The sequence below is a fragment of the Pinus tabuliformis genome, chromosome J (assembly GCF_031772625.1).
Source record: "Pinus tabuliformis cultivar Carrire ecotype Pingquan chromosome J, CPIR1, whole genome shotgun sequence".
In the NCBI taxonomy this organism is placed as follows: Eukaryota; Viridiplantae; Streptophyta; class Pinopsida; order Pinales; family Pinaceae; genus Pinus; species Pinus tabuliformis.
In genome coordinates this window covers 1,052,178,059-1,052,194,265 of record NC_142295.1, presented here as the reverse complement: position 1 = coordinate 1,052,194,265, position 16,207 = coordinate 1,052,178,059, and the positions used below count along the sequence as shown (strand labels likewise).

The following is a 16,207-nucleotide window of genomic DNA, read 5'->3' as shown; positions in this document are numbered from 1 at the left end:
AGGACCTGTTGGCGAAGTGAAGAGTCGCACTACTAGCCAATCTAGCAAAGGTGAATAAGATAGTCCTCAAGGACCGGTCAGTGACGTCTCTAATACTAATCTTGCCATCCATGCTCAGCTGAGATCCATCTCTACAATATTGGAAAATGTAATCCCTCACGGATTCGCCCCCACGGGCGGAACCTGATAGTGAGAGAGAGGCACCACGCCTCGATAAACCAGTCAAAAAGTAGATGTCCTCAACAGTCAAAGGGATGGATTTACCTCTAATCTGGAACAATTGGTTGGTAGGATCCCATGCATCGAGAAAATACTGCAACAAGTTCATTTGTTGCCTCATGCTAGATATGCGGAAGAACTTGAGAAAACCACGGTTCCGCAATGCAGTTACCATACCTGGATCATGTAGGGCAATCATATCCTCTTCTTCATACTCACATTCACGCCATGTAATGACCATCTTGCTTTGATGAATCTATGAAAAACAAACAAGAGAAGAATTAGGATCCTGATTTGGCAAAAAACAGGAAAAATTTCCATGAAAAATTAGTGCACAAACTTTCCTCCTTGCGCCCATCGCACCCTAGCTGTGTACTAGGTGGGATGCATACTGACTAGCCAATGGCCAGCTTAGTATGCATCGCACCTTTCGATGTGTACTAGGTGCAATGGGGAGAGAACAAAATGTTCAAACCCCAGGGGCTTAGAAAAGCAAGAAAACATGCTCAGAATCAGAAAAGGAAAGAATGCAATTGAAGAGCTCAAGTTTAGCTCCTACCTGGTCCAAACGGCGCTGAAAATCATCCACAGAATCTCCCGGAATCAACTGATGAAATTCGAGGGGGAAGAACACCTCCAGAGCTCCAACAATCCCAAATTTGAATGAAATGGTAAAATGAGAGGTAAAAACTACTTTTATGTTATTACTCACGTAATTCAAGTAAGGTATTAGTTTTTTTACTCATTTTCAAGCATGTATGTACATTTCTAATCAGTTTGATGGAGCAATTGAATAGGTAGCACAACTGTCAAGAGAACATAGTGTTAACAATGAATCAAACATATCTGACCATTATCATGAACAATTTTACGCGAAGTTCAAGCTCGTTAAAAAATAAACCTAGCAATGAGCATATGTTCCACCAGAGTTTAAGCTCATTAAAAAATGAACCCACCTTCGGTAAATAACCATTGCGATCGCATAATTATCAGCTTTTGAACCTTGGTTGTGTTCTTACCATCACCTCCACTCTTTTTCAGCCGATCATACACCTCCATTTGATTGTTTACCCCTTTTGAGGAACAGCTGCGACGAGTGATTCTATTAGCCACCTTCTTTACACTGCCATGATTGAAAAGTTCCAAACCTTACCTAGAACCAGCTGCTATCCGAAAATATCACTCGTTCCTCAAAAAACAAGTCTACTTTAAGCTCTTTTCATCTGACTCATAAAATATAAAAAGAGTGCCGAGCAATTGGTCTCTCCAGCTTGTTAAGGTGATCGGAAGTGCCATCCCTCCTCTAGATTTTAATCTTTTTGGACCTGAGAGATCATTACACAAAAAGATCGAGCGTTTGTCTTGTTTGACTCGTTAAAATTATCAAAAAGTCATCCCTTTCGTATTATTTTATACTTTTTTGGACTTAAGGGATTATATTACGAAAAAGGAATACTGGGGTTGCCTTTCTGTCTCTTTTTAGACTCTCTAAAATTGAAAAGGACCGAGTTATCTTTGTCATTAAACTCGTTAAAACAATAGCGACAAACTTGTGCATGCAAACAAGAGCGAGTTTCATTGTCGCTAGGCTCGTTAAAACATAGTGATAGGTTTGCTCGAAGGGAAAATTATAGAACAAGCATATGTTATCCTCCTCAAGCTTGACAAAAATAAAGAGGTACTGGTTAGCAATGACTGGGGAAAAATTGGGAAGAAAACTTAAAGAAACTTTATTGGTAGCAAGTCGCTCTTGAACATGACACTTTCACTCCATCACCATGATTGAGTCGGGTTGGGTTATTCCGTTCATTGGTCATATCACCATTGGTCCTCCGTACCATCCATTTTTTGGGGTTAACGCTACCAATCCATTTCAGTGTCGCCGATATGTTCAAGAGAAGTCGCTCAAAGAATCCACCAACCCAGCTTATGTCTCATCCGCTACAATACCTTCACACTTCATTCTTTCATGACCGCCACCCTAAACCTTGTATCATCAGATTGTTTTCACCTCCACAAAATCATTTGCTTCATTCCGTGTCGTAGATGTGGGATTCATTAAGGCCCTCCTACGACAGGTCACTTCTTGTCGACATCAGCTCATTATCCAAGAAGTCGACTTAGGAACAACCCTTTCAGTACTTTGAAGCTTACATGCCTCAATGGCAAGTTTCTCACTTCTGGCGACAGGTTTACATCAATGGCCTTCGACCGAAAGATTTTGCATGGTGTTCAACATCAAGTCTCATATTCACACCACGTGAATTGTACTGCAGTACCTTGAGGGTCATTATCATTATCGGTGATTCCTCTCACGCCTGTTAATAGCTTACAACATTCGCTGGTAATCAGACAATGTATTTCCATGTTCGACACCAGAACATCTTTTCACATGGATTGACTTGTACTTCGAGCGAAGATTGAACGAGTTTGAAGACCCCAGATCTAGTTTCATCCATCCGGGCTATGATATATTCAGGAAAAATAAAGACATCAAATGTACATCATAGTTGCACAGATAATCGTCCAAGCTAAGGGATGATGGCTCTACCAGAATCATCATTCTGCCATACAAACGGTTGTCTGTCCTACGTACATGAAAATGAATTTATAAAGCTGACCATGGGAATGCCTTCCTCAGCTAGATCATGAAAATATTATGAAGATAATGTATTGTATTGTATCTTATTACAGGTCACCTTCCAGTTCAAAAAACCTCGAATCCTCACGATAAAGCATTTCACTCGACATCAGAAGATTTACGACCTCATGCTTTAGGGGGAAACTGTTATAGACATATTTGGGCACTACAACCCCAATCACATATGTCCATAAACCAAGGGCATATAAGCCCCTAAAAGTGTTGTTTCATACCCTAAAGGAGCAAGGTCAGCTGATTACATTATCTCCCAGAATTTCTCCCTGAAAAATTACTCAGAACCGGTCAAAACTAGACCATATAGACTGCTCAGTGCTAAGGGTGCGATGCATTTCACCTACCACATGCAAAAAGTGCGATGCATACTAAAAATCTCTTCTGTAGGGTGTGATGAGCGAGAGCAGACAAATGGTAGAGGCAGTTGGATAGGTGGAAACCCAGAGAATCTTCTAGAAACTGCCCATTTGACACTTGCCTCTCTGAATTCGCCCAGGGATGAGTAAGAGATCATGAAATCTCCAAGTGGAACTAAGAACTATCAGAGAGATGACACTAATCAAAATCCCAGAAGCTGACTCACCCACCTGCAAATATCTATATATGGATCCCTCATCCTAGAGATCCAAAGGCTGGAATTTTGTATTTTGTAAGGAAGTGTTGTTGGTTTCTCTATGCAACATTGTATTGTTGGGTGATCTAGCTTTTCATGAGGTGAAGAGGGCTTTCATGCTGGGAGGATGGCACTGGGTCAAACCAATGGGTTGTAATCCTCTCTTCTACTACTTCTATCAATAAATCTATTTGAGTTTTCCTCCATATTCTTGTATATCTCTGAATCTTGTATTGATATATGCATTTTTATGGTTAATATACATCTCATCCTATATTGTTTATGGTTATAGATCTCTATGCTTTGATGGTATTATACTGCTTTGACTCTACAGGTGTTCTTTGAAGCGGGACAAGTAAGGAAGGAGTGGCGAAGTTCTATCAAAGGAGGGAGGAAACAAGCAAGGAGCCAAGTGAAAGACTGAGGTTGGTACTCTCTGCTTCTCTGTCATCTATCTCTCATAAAGGGAAACGCAAGTAACTTTAGTTTGTTTATTTCTAAGATAGCTACCAGTCTTAGTGGGGCTGGCAGCTCTGAATGGACACTAGTTTTCCTGATAACACTAGCTCCCCTGGAAGGTTTTCTTAAACTGAACTTTGACGGGGTGTCCAAATGAAACCCAGGAAAGGCATGGGCTGGAGGGATCATTCGGGACTAGACAGGTAAAATTTGAAGACTATATTTCATCAATATGGGACAAGCTTTGAACAATGCAGCAAAATTCCAGGCCCTAGAGCATGGGTTGGAAACATTACACAGGGAAGAAATGGTGAATGTGATAGTCGAAGGTATTATGTCCTAGCTATCCAAGAGACACGTCTGCTGCAATGTGGCACACAACTGAGAAAAGTCACGAAGAATTGGTGCCTCACCCGGATAATCCAACAGATACTAGGACACATGGAGGGGCTGAAAATTGTGGAGTTCACCTTGGATCGTTTCTCAGCTAATGCGTTAGCAGACAGGGTGTAAAATGTAGGGGTAGAGAGGACCAAGTCGATTACTGAGGTGGCGTGGGAGGACTTGTCAGAGGGTTAGTTAAAGGAATATGTCAGAACACTGGCAGAGCGAGATTACTCCACGTCAGGAAGGAAGGGAGACAGGCAAGGGGTGGGCTCGGATCATGATAGAGACCCACTTGGAGATATAAATTAATAATGTTTATTATGGTAAGATAGGTAGTGGCTCTTAGGGAGATGAGAAGGGGTGCATGTTTAGAGCATACAAAAGAAGTGACGACTGGTGATGGGAGGGAAAGGAATTTAGCTTCAAACAATAGTCCGTCAGAATGTCACATTAATTGGAAAGGGTGGCGTTAGGAGTGGAGAAGTACAAATCCTAGAGGGGAGGAGTACTAGAATAGGACCATGGTAATAATGATTCTGCAAAGATCAATGGAAAGGGGAAATGAGAAGGAAGATGTCCCTAGACTCGCACGAATGTATTTTAACATTGTTGGAATGTTAAAAATACTGAAAATAGAACCAACTCCAGTTGAAGGTGATTGACCAGAGACTAAAAGCTATAGAAGAGACCCTCAAAAGGCTGGTGAATATAGAGCGACTGAAAGATGACAGGATTGGAGACATGAATAAGATGTTCTCCATCTACCTGAAATATATCCACAGCCTAGATATCAGGCTAGGGCAAGAACAAGGAGATCTGACCCGTTTGATGAAATATCATGTAAGGCAGACTACAGGAGCAGGTGGTCGTCAACAGATGACTCAAGGAGTGGGGTTGGCATTTGCAGCAAATCCATTGGAAGGAGCAACGCCTGTGACTGAAATAGGTCTGGAATAAATAACACCAATGTTTGTTGTCAAATGATTATGACTTTGTCCATTTTTTTGCTTAGTTTAGTCGCATGACTGCTTAGGCCAGATAGTAGTTATATTGTGCTAATTGGGTTTGTAGCTTCAGAATATGTAGACAGAATGATAGACAGACTGAGATTAAGCTATAAAATGATAGTTATCAGTGGTAGAAAATTTAATTTTGTAGATATGTTTAAGGGATACTAGAGACAGAAAAACCTTATGGAATGTATGGTTAAATGTGTGGTCAACACTATCTTTTACTGTAGCTGGTTTGGTTTCCAATCTGGTAGGCCAACTAATTTTCTTTTACTCTATGGTTTTCTAGTAATATAAATCTTCTATACTAACTTACAAAAACAAAATACATTTTGGAACAAAGATTATCTTCAGAAGAGTAGCAAAAATGGGTCACAAATATGTTGGGTTATGACTTTGAAATCATCTACAAAAAAGGAAAGAAAAATGTTGTTGCAGATGCAATCTCAAGAAAGGATGAGGATGTGGAAGTATTACTTTGTTCCATTTTATTTTATATAACCTGATTAGATAACCGAAGCAAGGGATGAATGAAATAATGACGAAGAGGTGTGGACACTCATTCAAAAGTTACAGCAAGATCCCAGTACATCTAGTACATTTAGCTGGAAAAATGATTCATTATGGTACAAAGATTGCTTATATCTTTGTAAGAATTCCAAACTCAAAGAAAATATTCTTTTGCAAGTGCACATCTCTGCCTTAGGAGGGCACTCTGTGTTGATTTTTTGTGTAGCTTGGGAGGTACTCCAAGCCCTAGCATTCGAGGGTTGGAAGTCAAAGCACCACAAATGGCCTTGTGGGCTTGAGGACCCAAGCTTGGGGATTTTGGAAGCCATCGTGTTTTGGGACAAATCCATGATGGATTTATGGCATGTGATGGATGATGATGATAGTTCTCGGAAAGATGATTCCAATGCATCAAAAATTGTCCAAATTTGAGTTTCCATTTGGGAGATATGAATTTTTGAAGTTGACATAATTATTGATTTTTAAAGTACGCTGACTTGAGAAAATCAAATAGAGGTGTCGCTTTAAATTACTCGTTGGAGGCCTTAAAGGATATATATTGAGGACGAGTGGAGTAATTCTAATCATATTGGAGGCACAAGGAGAGGAACTTGATTAAGGCAAGAAGGAGGAGACTACTTTTGTTTTAGGGTAGCAGGTTAGGCCTGATTCCAATGAAGGAGAAGAGGTTGTGTTTAGGTATCTTAGTGACCGTTTGGAAGCCAAGTAAACCTTGCAGGAAGGCCGAGTTTCTTAGGGTGTTTTCTGAACAATTTAGGATCCATTTAAGGGCAACAAACACAAGGAAAGGGTTCAGATTTTTCTGCATAGCCACAACAAACCAAGAAGAGAACAACGAGGTGTTAGGAGGCTATTTCAGGAGGCTGAGGAGCTGTTGAAGAGGGATGTAGCCCATATCTTAGAGGACGAGAGGTGGGGGGACTGTTTTAGGGTGTTTAGGTGAAGGAATTTAGCCCTTATAAGGGTTGTCACAGCTAAGGGACAACTTGTTGTTGCAAGCCACGGTGGATAAGAGGAGGCTGAAGGGTGGAATGGGGTTGGAACAACCCAACATTGTAGCTAAGGATTTCCTCCCCTCTTAGAAAGGAAACTGCACTTGTGGAGGGATATTCTGGCCAAATTTTGAAGGTTGTCATGAGTGATATTAGAGTGCCCTAACCAGTCCAACAATGCAGCAAACAGAGAGCCCTAAAACTATGAATTGATGTATGCCTTTTGGAGTAGAATTTGATGTTTTTTGTGTCATTGTATTGACCAATATTTGATCAGTTAAAGGCACCTATGGGAGTCAAGGACAGGGGACATATCTATTGATTAGATGCCCTAGTGACAAATCCCACAGAGATAGTGTAGCATGGTGAATAACAACATGCTTAGAGGTGTATTGCGTCAAGGGTTGACTCTTGCAAGGATTTGTTTGATGTGTCGATTGTAGCAACCCTTAGGAGTTGTTTGGTGGATCCCATGTGAATTGTTGGGAGGCCTACCAAGGAGCCAAGGTGACCACAATCACATTAGATCAAGAGGCAAGAGGACAACAACAAGGTATGTTGCAGATTAACTCATGTACGATGGATTTCTGGTGTCCTAGGTAAGGACACATAGTAGATTGGTGGAGTCTGTGGGCAACCATGTGTAAGGGTCTCCCAAGTGTGTGGATTCCCCAACTAGGAGTAGAGGCTACAACATGAACTTAGTATCTCGAGGATTGTTGGAGGTCAACGTGAGAAAAGACCAAGTGTGGACGAGATTGTAGACTTATGGTCTACCGGAAGACAACGTGTTAGTCTCCATGTTGAAGTTGAAGTGCAGCACCTTGATGGACAAAGGTGACTGCTAGCCTGGCAGTTGTTGATAAGCTCAAGGGTATGATCAACCAAGAGCAAGATTATGTAGCCCGAGGCATGTGTGTGGAGAAGGACTTCTGCAGCAGATGAAGGGAATTCCTCTTAGCCCATGTTCACTATAGGAGATGGACATCTTTCAGTGACAGGTGGTAGCCCTTTGTGCCCTATGTTGGCCTTCATCATTGCAACACAGGAAGACCATAGTGGGATGAAGTCCCAAAGTAGTTGAGGAGAAGTAGTGGGCAGATTTAGAGTTGTTCATAAGTGGAGTTTTGATCAACTCAATAGGATTCTCAATGCGTTGTGGCCTTGATGGATGAAGGCACAACCAGAGAGCAGATTGGATAGCCAAGATTCAATGGCTAAATGGACTTGGAGCATTGATAGAGGCAGGAGGTTCAGATTGGGAGCCGAAGGAACAGACAACTACATTATACGACCAAGAGGAGATGTTAGATGCTACAACCAGAAGGTCAGAGTATCTTGTCTTGTACTAGTGGATGTATGAGGGCCATTATCCTTGGTACGAGAGCCCTAGACTGTTGTATTATATGTTGTTAATATAACGAAGTTGGATTGAAAAAATAAAAAGTTGTCTATGTTTTGTGCATATGTGATTTACTGCTTTATGATTGATATTCTTGGTTTGGTAGCGTCAGTGATTTTAAGACTCTAACCAGACCCAAATTTGTGGAAAATCAATACTTAGGATTTTTAAAAACTTACCACATGGTCAAGAAGGAATTTTTTTTTAGATGCCCTTAAATCTGATTTTCAGAAGTTTGTGGCAGAATGTTTAGTTTGCCAAAAAAATAAAGTTGATACATTTAAGACCTCATGTCTATTACAACCTTTAGTCATTCCAAGTCAGCATTGGGAGGAGGTCTCAATGGATTTTATCACAGGTTTACCTAAGTCAAAAGGAAAGAGTGTCATCATGGTGGTAGTTAATAGACTTACCAAGTATGCATACTTTTATGCATTATCTCATCCTTTTAAAGCCAGTACAATTGTTACTGCATTTATGGAAACAATTCACAAGCTACATGGAAACCCAAAGATTATTGTAAATGACATAGATCCCATTTTCACTGGAATTTTTTGGATGGAATTATTTTCTTCTCTTGGTACTCAATTAGATCATAGCCCATCTTATCATCCTTAATCTTAGAGGAAAACTAAGATAGTAAACAAATGTTTGGAAGGATATCTTCATTGCTTTGTATCTAATAAAAAACACAATGGGTCAAGTGATTACCTCTGGCTAAATGGTGTTATAACACTTCCTTCGACATTGCAGAAAAAATGATCTCATCTATGGAACTTTATGGATATCATCCACCGTCCATCACATCATCTTTAAGAGAAAATTCTAAGGTTCATGCAGTGTAAGATCACATCGAGCATCAAAAACAAGTTCTCCAACTCTTAAAAGATAACCTCACTCTGGAGAAAAATCGAATGAAACAACAGGCATATCAGCATCGTAGTGAAAGAAGTTTTGATGTAAGCGACTGGGTATTTTTATGCAGACAACCATACAAAAAAAATGTATCTTCAAAAAGCTAAGAAGGATAATAAATTATCACCTAAGTACTGTGGTCCTTACAAGGTGTTGTAAAAGATTAGTACTATGACATACAAATTGGAGCTTCCTTCATCTTCTCGAGTACACCTAGTTTTCCATGTTTCATGCTTAAAGAAGGTTATCAGTGACAAGATCCCAGTTCAAACAATATTGCTAGAACTTGACGAAGAACGAAAAATCATATTTGAGCCTGAAGCAGTCACGGAAACAAGAACTCGATAGCTACATAATAGATTAATTTCAAACTATCTCATTAAGTGGAAGAAATTACTTGCTGGGGATTCCACATGGGAGGATGAAAATTTTATACAAAAGCATTCGAAACTACTCAAGTGTTGAGGACAACACTTTTTTGAAGGAGAGGAGCATGTTAGGCCCCTATAATACTAGTGCAGACCCCTTATTGTTATTGTTAGTGTAGCCCCCTATTCTTATTTTTGTGCCCGTGTAGCCCCATATTGTTCTTTTTGTGCCCCATAGAAGCCCACTATTGTTATTTTTGTGCCCTTATATTATTATTGTTATGTATGTTCTGATTATATTGTGACCTCTTATACTCCTATATATATCAAGAAGGTCTAATCATTTGTATCATCCAAGAATTGTTCATTTATGTGATGTAAAGGAGGTTTCCCCCTTGAAGAGGCTAATTTTCAAGTTGTTGCTCTATCTTTTCTTCTATTTTGTGACTTGGTTGCATAACACATAACTAATGCCACTTGCTCCAATACTTCCTCAAGCACGTGTAGGACCTATATAACCTCCAAACACATTTTCCAAACATCAGGGACCTCATCAAGCAAGCTCACCACCAAGTTGACATCAATGCCAACATGAAAACCAACCATAATGCCAATAGTATGTATTTATGGATAATAAATGAAGTCCATAAAGATGGATTCATACTACTACATCCATGAAATTATCTTACATGGGAGTCTCCATTGGTCCACAACAACTTTGACTTCAAGTCAATGAGGATTCCATGAGCTACAATAAAAAAAAACCTAGTTTGTTCATGTGAACTCACCTAACTAAACTCCATGATAGGGCCTAATTCCCAAAACCTCCTCCTCTATTGTTAGATTACACATTATTTGAAGATCCCTCCTAGTGAGATAAAGAAATGAATGTGGCATGCTTAAGTAAACTATTAGTTAAAGTAAAAATTGATTTTTGGGTCTAATAATTGTTATTTGAAATTGCAAGATATTGGGTAGAGGAATTAGGCCTCTTCATAAGACAATAAGGCCCTCTTAATGGGTTAGAACCGACATTATGATGATCTTATGTAGCCTTCTGTCCCCCTTGGAATTTGCTAATGTCAAAGTGGTTGCCATGATGACTTGAAACACTTTCAACCCAATATTTTCTATGAAAATAGGGTTGCACCTTCATGCTATAGTACGGAGGCTTTTGAAAAAACATAAACGACCTATCCATCCAATAGTCTATAAATGGATGGTATTGTCACTAGTCCATACAAATATGCTTCTTTGTTATAGTTGGGTATAAACCAGTTCTAGGGTCAATAAATAAGGTCATGAATTTTTGTTTAAAATTTGAAAATATCTCACTTGGTTTCTACTTAAAAATTGTCCTATAATATTCAAATGTCTTTGCCTTGTATTTGAACATAACAAATAATTGCCCCTATTCGTTCACAATGGAAGATGTAATAGTCTTAAGTGATGTTGCAAGTAAAGGTGTGGGGGATTTTTGGGGTTGATGAAAGCGATAGTTAACTTTCTCAATGACTCAAGGCTATTGTCAATTATAGTATTTGCATTTATACTTGGTGATTGGGGGTTAGGGTTGGGTATTTCTTAATTGACTCGTGTGGGTTTAGGTTTTGTTCACGTGTAGGATCCATGAAAATAAAATTTATGTGTTGTGTTTACACAAGAATATAATATTTTTTATTTCTTTTCTGAAATTGAAGAATTTGTGAAATATAAACAAAACAAATGGATGGATAAAACTACCTCAAATGAATAGTAGTGATGGAAACATCCATTCTCCTTATGGTGGTCATATGCACTATTGCTTCCTCTTATATTATGCATCCTTCTCAAAACATGCAATGCAGATTAAAATAGAAATAGAAGGTGTAGTGATTTTTAAATACACAAAAGAATACATATGTGCTTAGGGATTCACATGTTCTTTTAAATCATAACTTGGAAATTTAATTGTTATCTACATGATGGTTTAGAGGGACTCGAATCTATATGAAAAGGAACACATGCACATTTTTTAGAACAAGTGCATGTCTTTAAATCAACACAGTACTGGGCACCCCATTGATACTTTTTTCCCCTCAACTTTATGCAAGGGACCATAATATTTATAATGTGAAACATGTAAACATGATTACAAGACAAATCCTCCTCAATGAAGTTTGACTATTATATAAAAAAATTGAATTGATGAGTCTCTTGTGCTATAAAGAATTTAGGAAACTTGAAAAAGATTTTGTTTTCTCTTACTTGTCAATGGAATGGAAGAGGACAGGGGTTGCTTTTGCTTTTCATTCAATTTGGACATGGAGGGAATACTGGTCTTCTATCATTCAATTACATGAGGTTTCACTCCATGAACCTATGACAAAGCACATGAGTTCATAGAAAATTAAATAATACCTCTAAGTTTATTAGATATTGCAGAATGCATCCCAAAATCCTTTTATTAAAGCCCCATCTCGATAAACCTTTTCAGTTGAATCAATTTTCACTAGTTAACACAAACCTCCATTTTTTTGTAATATTTTTAATACCCCTTTTTATGTCTACCCCTATTATGTCGACACAACACTTAAAAACCTTGGATGAGGGTTACGAAAACATATGGACAACTTTTTTCCCCTCCTTATTTTAATAGAACCAATAAACTATTTGGAGATTAATGAAGGTTTTGACAACATGAATTTCTTTGCATCGCTTAATGATATCAAAAGTGTTTGAGTTACCCAAATATGCTTCCTCCTCTCTTTCCCAAAGGAGAAACCAAGCAAAGAAATTAGCAAAAATGTTGTCTTTTGGGTCATCAATGTATGAATATGTATATCACTCCTTACTGGGTGGAAACAAAATCATTTATAAAATCTATATTAATATATTTTATTAACCCTGTATTTGTTTCAATCTAATGGAGAGTCATTACATAGTCTCTTCACCAAGTAGCTTTTTCATGAACATATTTTCAATTTCTAATATTTATTTTTGAATTGGGGATATGTGTTGTGAATAGGATAATAAATTGGCTAAGATACCAACAATATAATCCAAAAATTGTTTATGGGAGAAGACTTGTTTGAGTTTAATGTACAAAGAGCAAGTTAGTCTTGAGAGATTTTATATTATAAACCCTCCTTTAAAATGATAGTGTTTGTTTGAACTTATCTCTATCAAGCCTTATCTTGTGGGAGTAGTTACCCTATATAAATTTCAAAAAATAAACTTATGTCCTTGTTATGGCTAAATACAGATTATTTAATGTTTATTTTAGAAATTGTAATTTTTTTTTGGAATTTTGTTTCCAATAAGTGAATTAAATCATCTTAAAAGAATATGACTATATATCCAAAATAATAATATTTTATAAATTGTAATTATAATTTTAATCTTAAATTTAATTTTCATTTTAATAATAATATATATTTTTAAAAACTTATTATTCTAAAAATTAAAAATGTTAATTAAAAAAAGAAAAAATCCAATTCTACATCAGTTGCTTTTAAGGACCCATTCTTCCTCATTGCTTTATCATAATATTATTTTTTAATTATATCATATAGAATCATGACAGATTCAATACTACTTCTAATTTAAAAAAATGTAATTGAGAAATTTCAAGAAATTTAGCTGTCACAAGTTTGTTTGGATCTTTTCCTTTCGATCTTTTTAATGTGTCCCTCTCTTTTGGGAGAATATCAAATTCTGGTATTTTAAACAACTAAAATTATTAACCTTATCAAAAATCATATCACCCAATCAAAACACTCTACTCACATATTATTCAGTGTTCTTTGAAGACATCCAATATAATAAGTTCAAGTTAAACAATAAAACTGCGATATAGATTCCCAAACAACATAATCTAATTCCTCCCTAATGCACACATATATGATCTTGGCTTAAAGCAAGGTTTTCTTCTTTAAAATAGGATCGCTATCTTGCAGATAGACATTTAAGTAAATATCTCCATGACCACCATGAACGCCATTTCTTTTATAACGATGAGTTGCAGGTTTGTGAGATCGATTATATGCAGCTGAAATTTACAAGGTTTATAGTGGATCGATTATATGCAGCTGAAAGTTACAAGGTTGATAGTGGAGATTAAATTCTAAATTTAAGTGTGATGGCTAATCCATTGATTGTGAAAACTGTAAATTGGTGATCAAATCTTGGGATCGTTGTAATGATTAGATCTTCAGATCTAAAAATGGCAGATCTAATTTTTAACAAAACTAAAGAAACCACTCAAAGCCAAATGTCTAAAGTCTATAGAAATAAGAAATAGCTTAAGCTGCAGAGCAGCACAGTAATTAACATGCCATACTGCAAACCCCAAGTCTGTAAAAACTATATGTCTAAAGTCTATAGAAATAAGAAATAGCTTAAGCTGCAGAGCAGCACAGTAATTAACATGCCATACTGCAAACCCCAAGTCTGTAAAAACTATAACCTTTATTTAGGAGTACCACGTACAGTAGTCTCTATGACACTACAGGACCATACATGGGGTCTACCGTCTGATGAAATATACATATCACATGTTATACTGGACTTATCAGACACCCGCTGGAGAGACTAGTACTATTGAAGAGACTAAATCAGGTGTGGCAGGTACAAGTACCACACTTGCAGTTGGGCCCGCACTTGCAATCATTTTCCAGAGATACATCTGCACCATATCTGTTTACAGCGATTTCAAATATATGGAAAATTTTAATAACTAATCTTTGTAATTGAGCTAATTTTCTATTTTTTCAAAAAAAAAATAACAATTATGTGATAAAATTATTTAAGCAATTTCATCTTTCTTTTTTTTCTCAAAAAAATCTCAATTCACCAAAATTTAACAGCAAAAATTATTTTACTTTAAAATTTACCAAAATTATATAGAAACTATATAAAATTATTAGAAATTTAAATATGTTTTAAAAAATATGACCAAACATTTTATAATTTAGATATTAAAAACTAATAAAATTAGTTAAAATTTCTAAACTTTTAGATAAATTTTCATTATCGAATATTTTTTTTTTACAAAACAAATATTATAATCCATTATCCTATGGCTCTAAAACCATGAAATAAAATTGATAACAACTACTATGAACAAAACAGTACCCCATCTCATAGCTTGTCTCCACAATACCATCCATCTGGAATCCCTTCTTGCTGTGGAACAAAACAATCCAAAAAACAAACTTAGTCACAAAAATCAGCTAATATAAAATCGTTGGTTTTTTCTTTTTTGAGAAAAACTTAGATTCAAACCCTGACCAAAACAATCCAAACATCAAACAAACTTAACCCTAAAACCCATCTCATATAAAAAGTTGTTAGTTTTTCTATCTCGGAAAAGACTTAGTTTTTTCTTTCTCGAAAAAAGCTTAGATTCGAACGCATGACCAAGTGAATGAAATTTGGAAAGCGAATGAAGATAAATTGTGATGAAAAAAGGAGTAGAAAACATACGTGCACTGGCTCTTGTCAGCGCAGTCGCAATTTCCGCAATCGCTCGACATGTCTGCAATAACAATTATCAGAAAAACAGATTACTTACACTTCTGAAGTTCTAAGTTCTCAAATGCTCCCTTGGCTTGTGAGTCTCTGGTCGCCCACCCATATATATAGTGCAGGCCACGGCCGGGAAAATTTGTCGATGCTCTTTGCCGGCGACTCACTCACGGGAAATATGGAATCTAGGCCTCGGGAAGCGTGCCGAAGACCCCTCCTCGAAAGTGACGAAGCCGGCAGGTGGTCGCAGCCTTCCTATCTTGGAAATCCGATTTGTGGGATGGGAAGTGCAGAGCATCTTCTGAACTCGATAAAGCCGAGCGCGCACGTCATGTTTAGGCCCACAAGCTTGACTTGGATGAACCAGGACAGGAATCTTTCATTATTGGTGTGGGTTCTACTGTACATTTTCCATGGCGTGCTTACAATAACTTTGAATTGTGTGTGAAAACCTAACCAAAGTCGGCCACTCGTGGTTTCGGTCAAGCTAGTGATAATGTCTCTGGGTTTAATGTCTCTGGGTTTAAATAAGTGCGTTGTCAAACATCCTGGAATTTGGTGAGAATTTTTTTTTTAATCTGATTGTGCAAATGTTTATATTATTTTTTTAATGGGAAAATAGATTAGCAGTATTATTAATTTGGGGCATAGATTTTCAAAATTTTTTATATATTTTTGCAAAATTATGTTGAAATTTCTATTATTTTTTTTTAGAGAAATCCTCATATGACCGAAGCCTACAGATTTTTACAATCAATATGATCGAAGCCATCAGAATTTATGGCCGAAGCCAGCAGAATACAGCATAGCCGTTACAAATCGCCGAAAAGAAGAGGCCACAAGGAACAACGCCCCAGGAAATTTCTATTATTACCTATAACGTGTTTATACTTGTTAAAAATATTTTACCCACATAAAAGAGAATTCAATTTTGATATATTTTTAAAATCCGCAATCCAATTAAGTAAAGAGTAGGGATTTAAATTTAAAATTGCACAAGTTCTAATTTTAAAAAGGGAAATTGAAATTAAAATTTTATAAGTAGAGGTTAAGAGAAGGAATCAACTATGGAAATAAAATTTATTATATAAAATATTCATATTTAATTTTTTTTAATGATTAGGATTAATATTGACTTAAAAAATAA

At 36.9% G+C, this 16,207-nt stretch overlaps 1 protein-coding gene across 1 annotated transcript; it reads right to left on the bottom strand.

Moving 5' to 3' along the window:
* Positions 1–13,796: 13,796 nt before the first annotated feature.
* On the bottom strand, positions 13,797–15,175 carry LOC149230537 (metallothionein-like protein EMB30). The gene is made up of 3 exons (XM_089379014.1): positions 15,019–15,175; positions 14,668–14,718; positions 13,797–14,229 (listed from the first exon to the last, which is right to left on the bottom strand). Exons 1-3 carry the CDS (start codon positions 15,066–15,068, stop codon positions 14,148–14,150), a joined length of 183 nt encoding a protein of 60 aa, XP_089235140.1. The 5' UTR covers positions 15,069–15,175; the 3' UTR covers positions 13,797–14,147.
* Between the last annotated feature and the right edge of the window lie 1,032 nt (positions 15,176–16,207).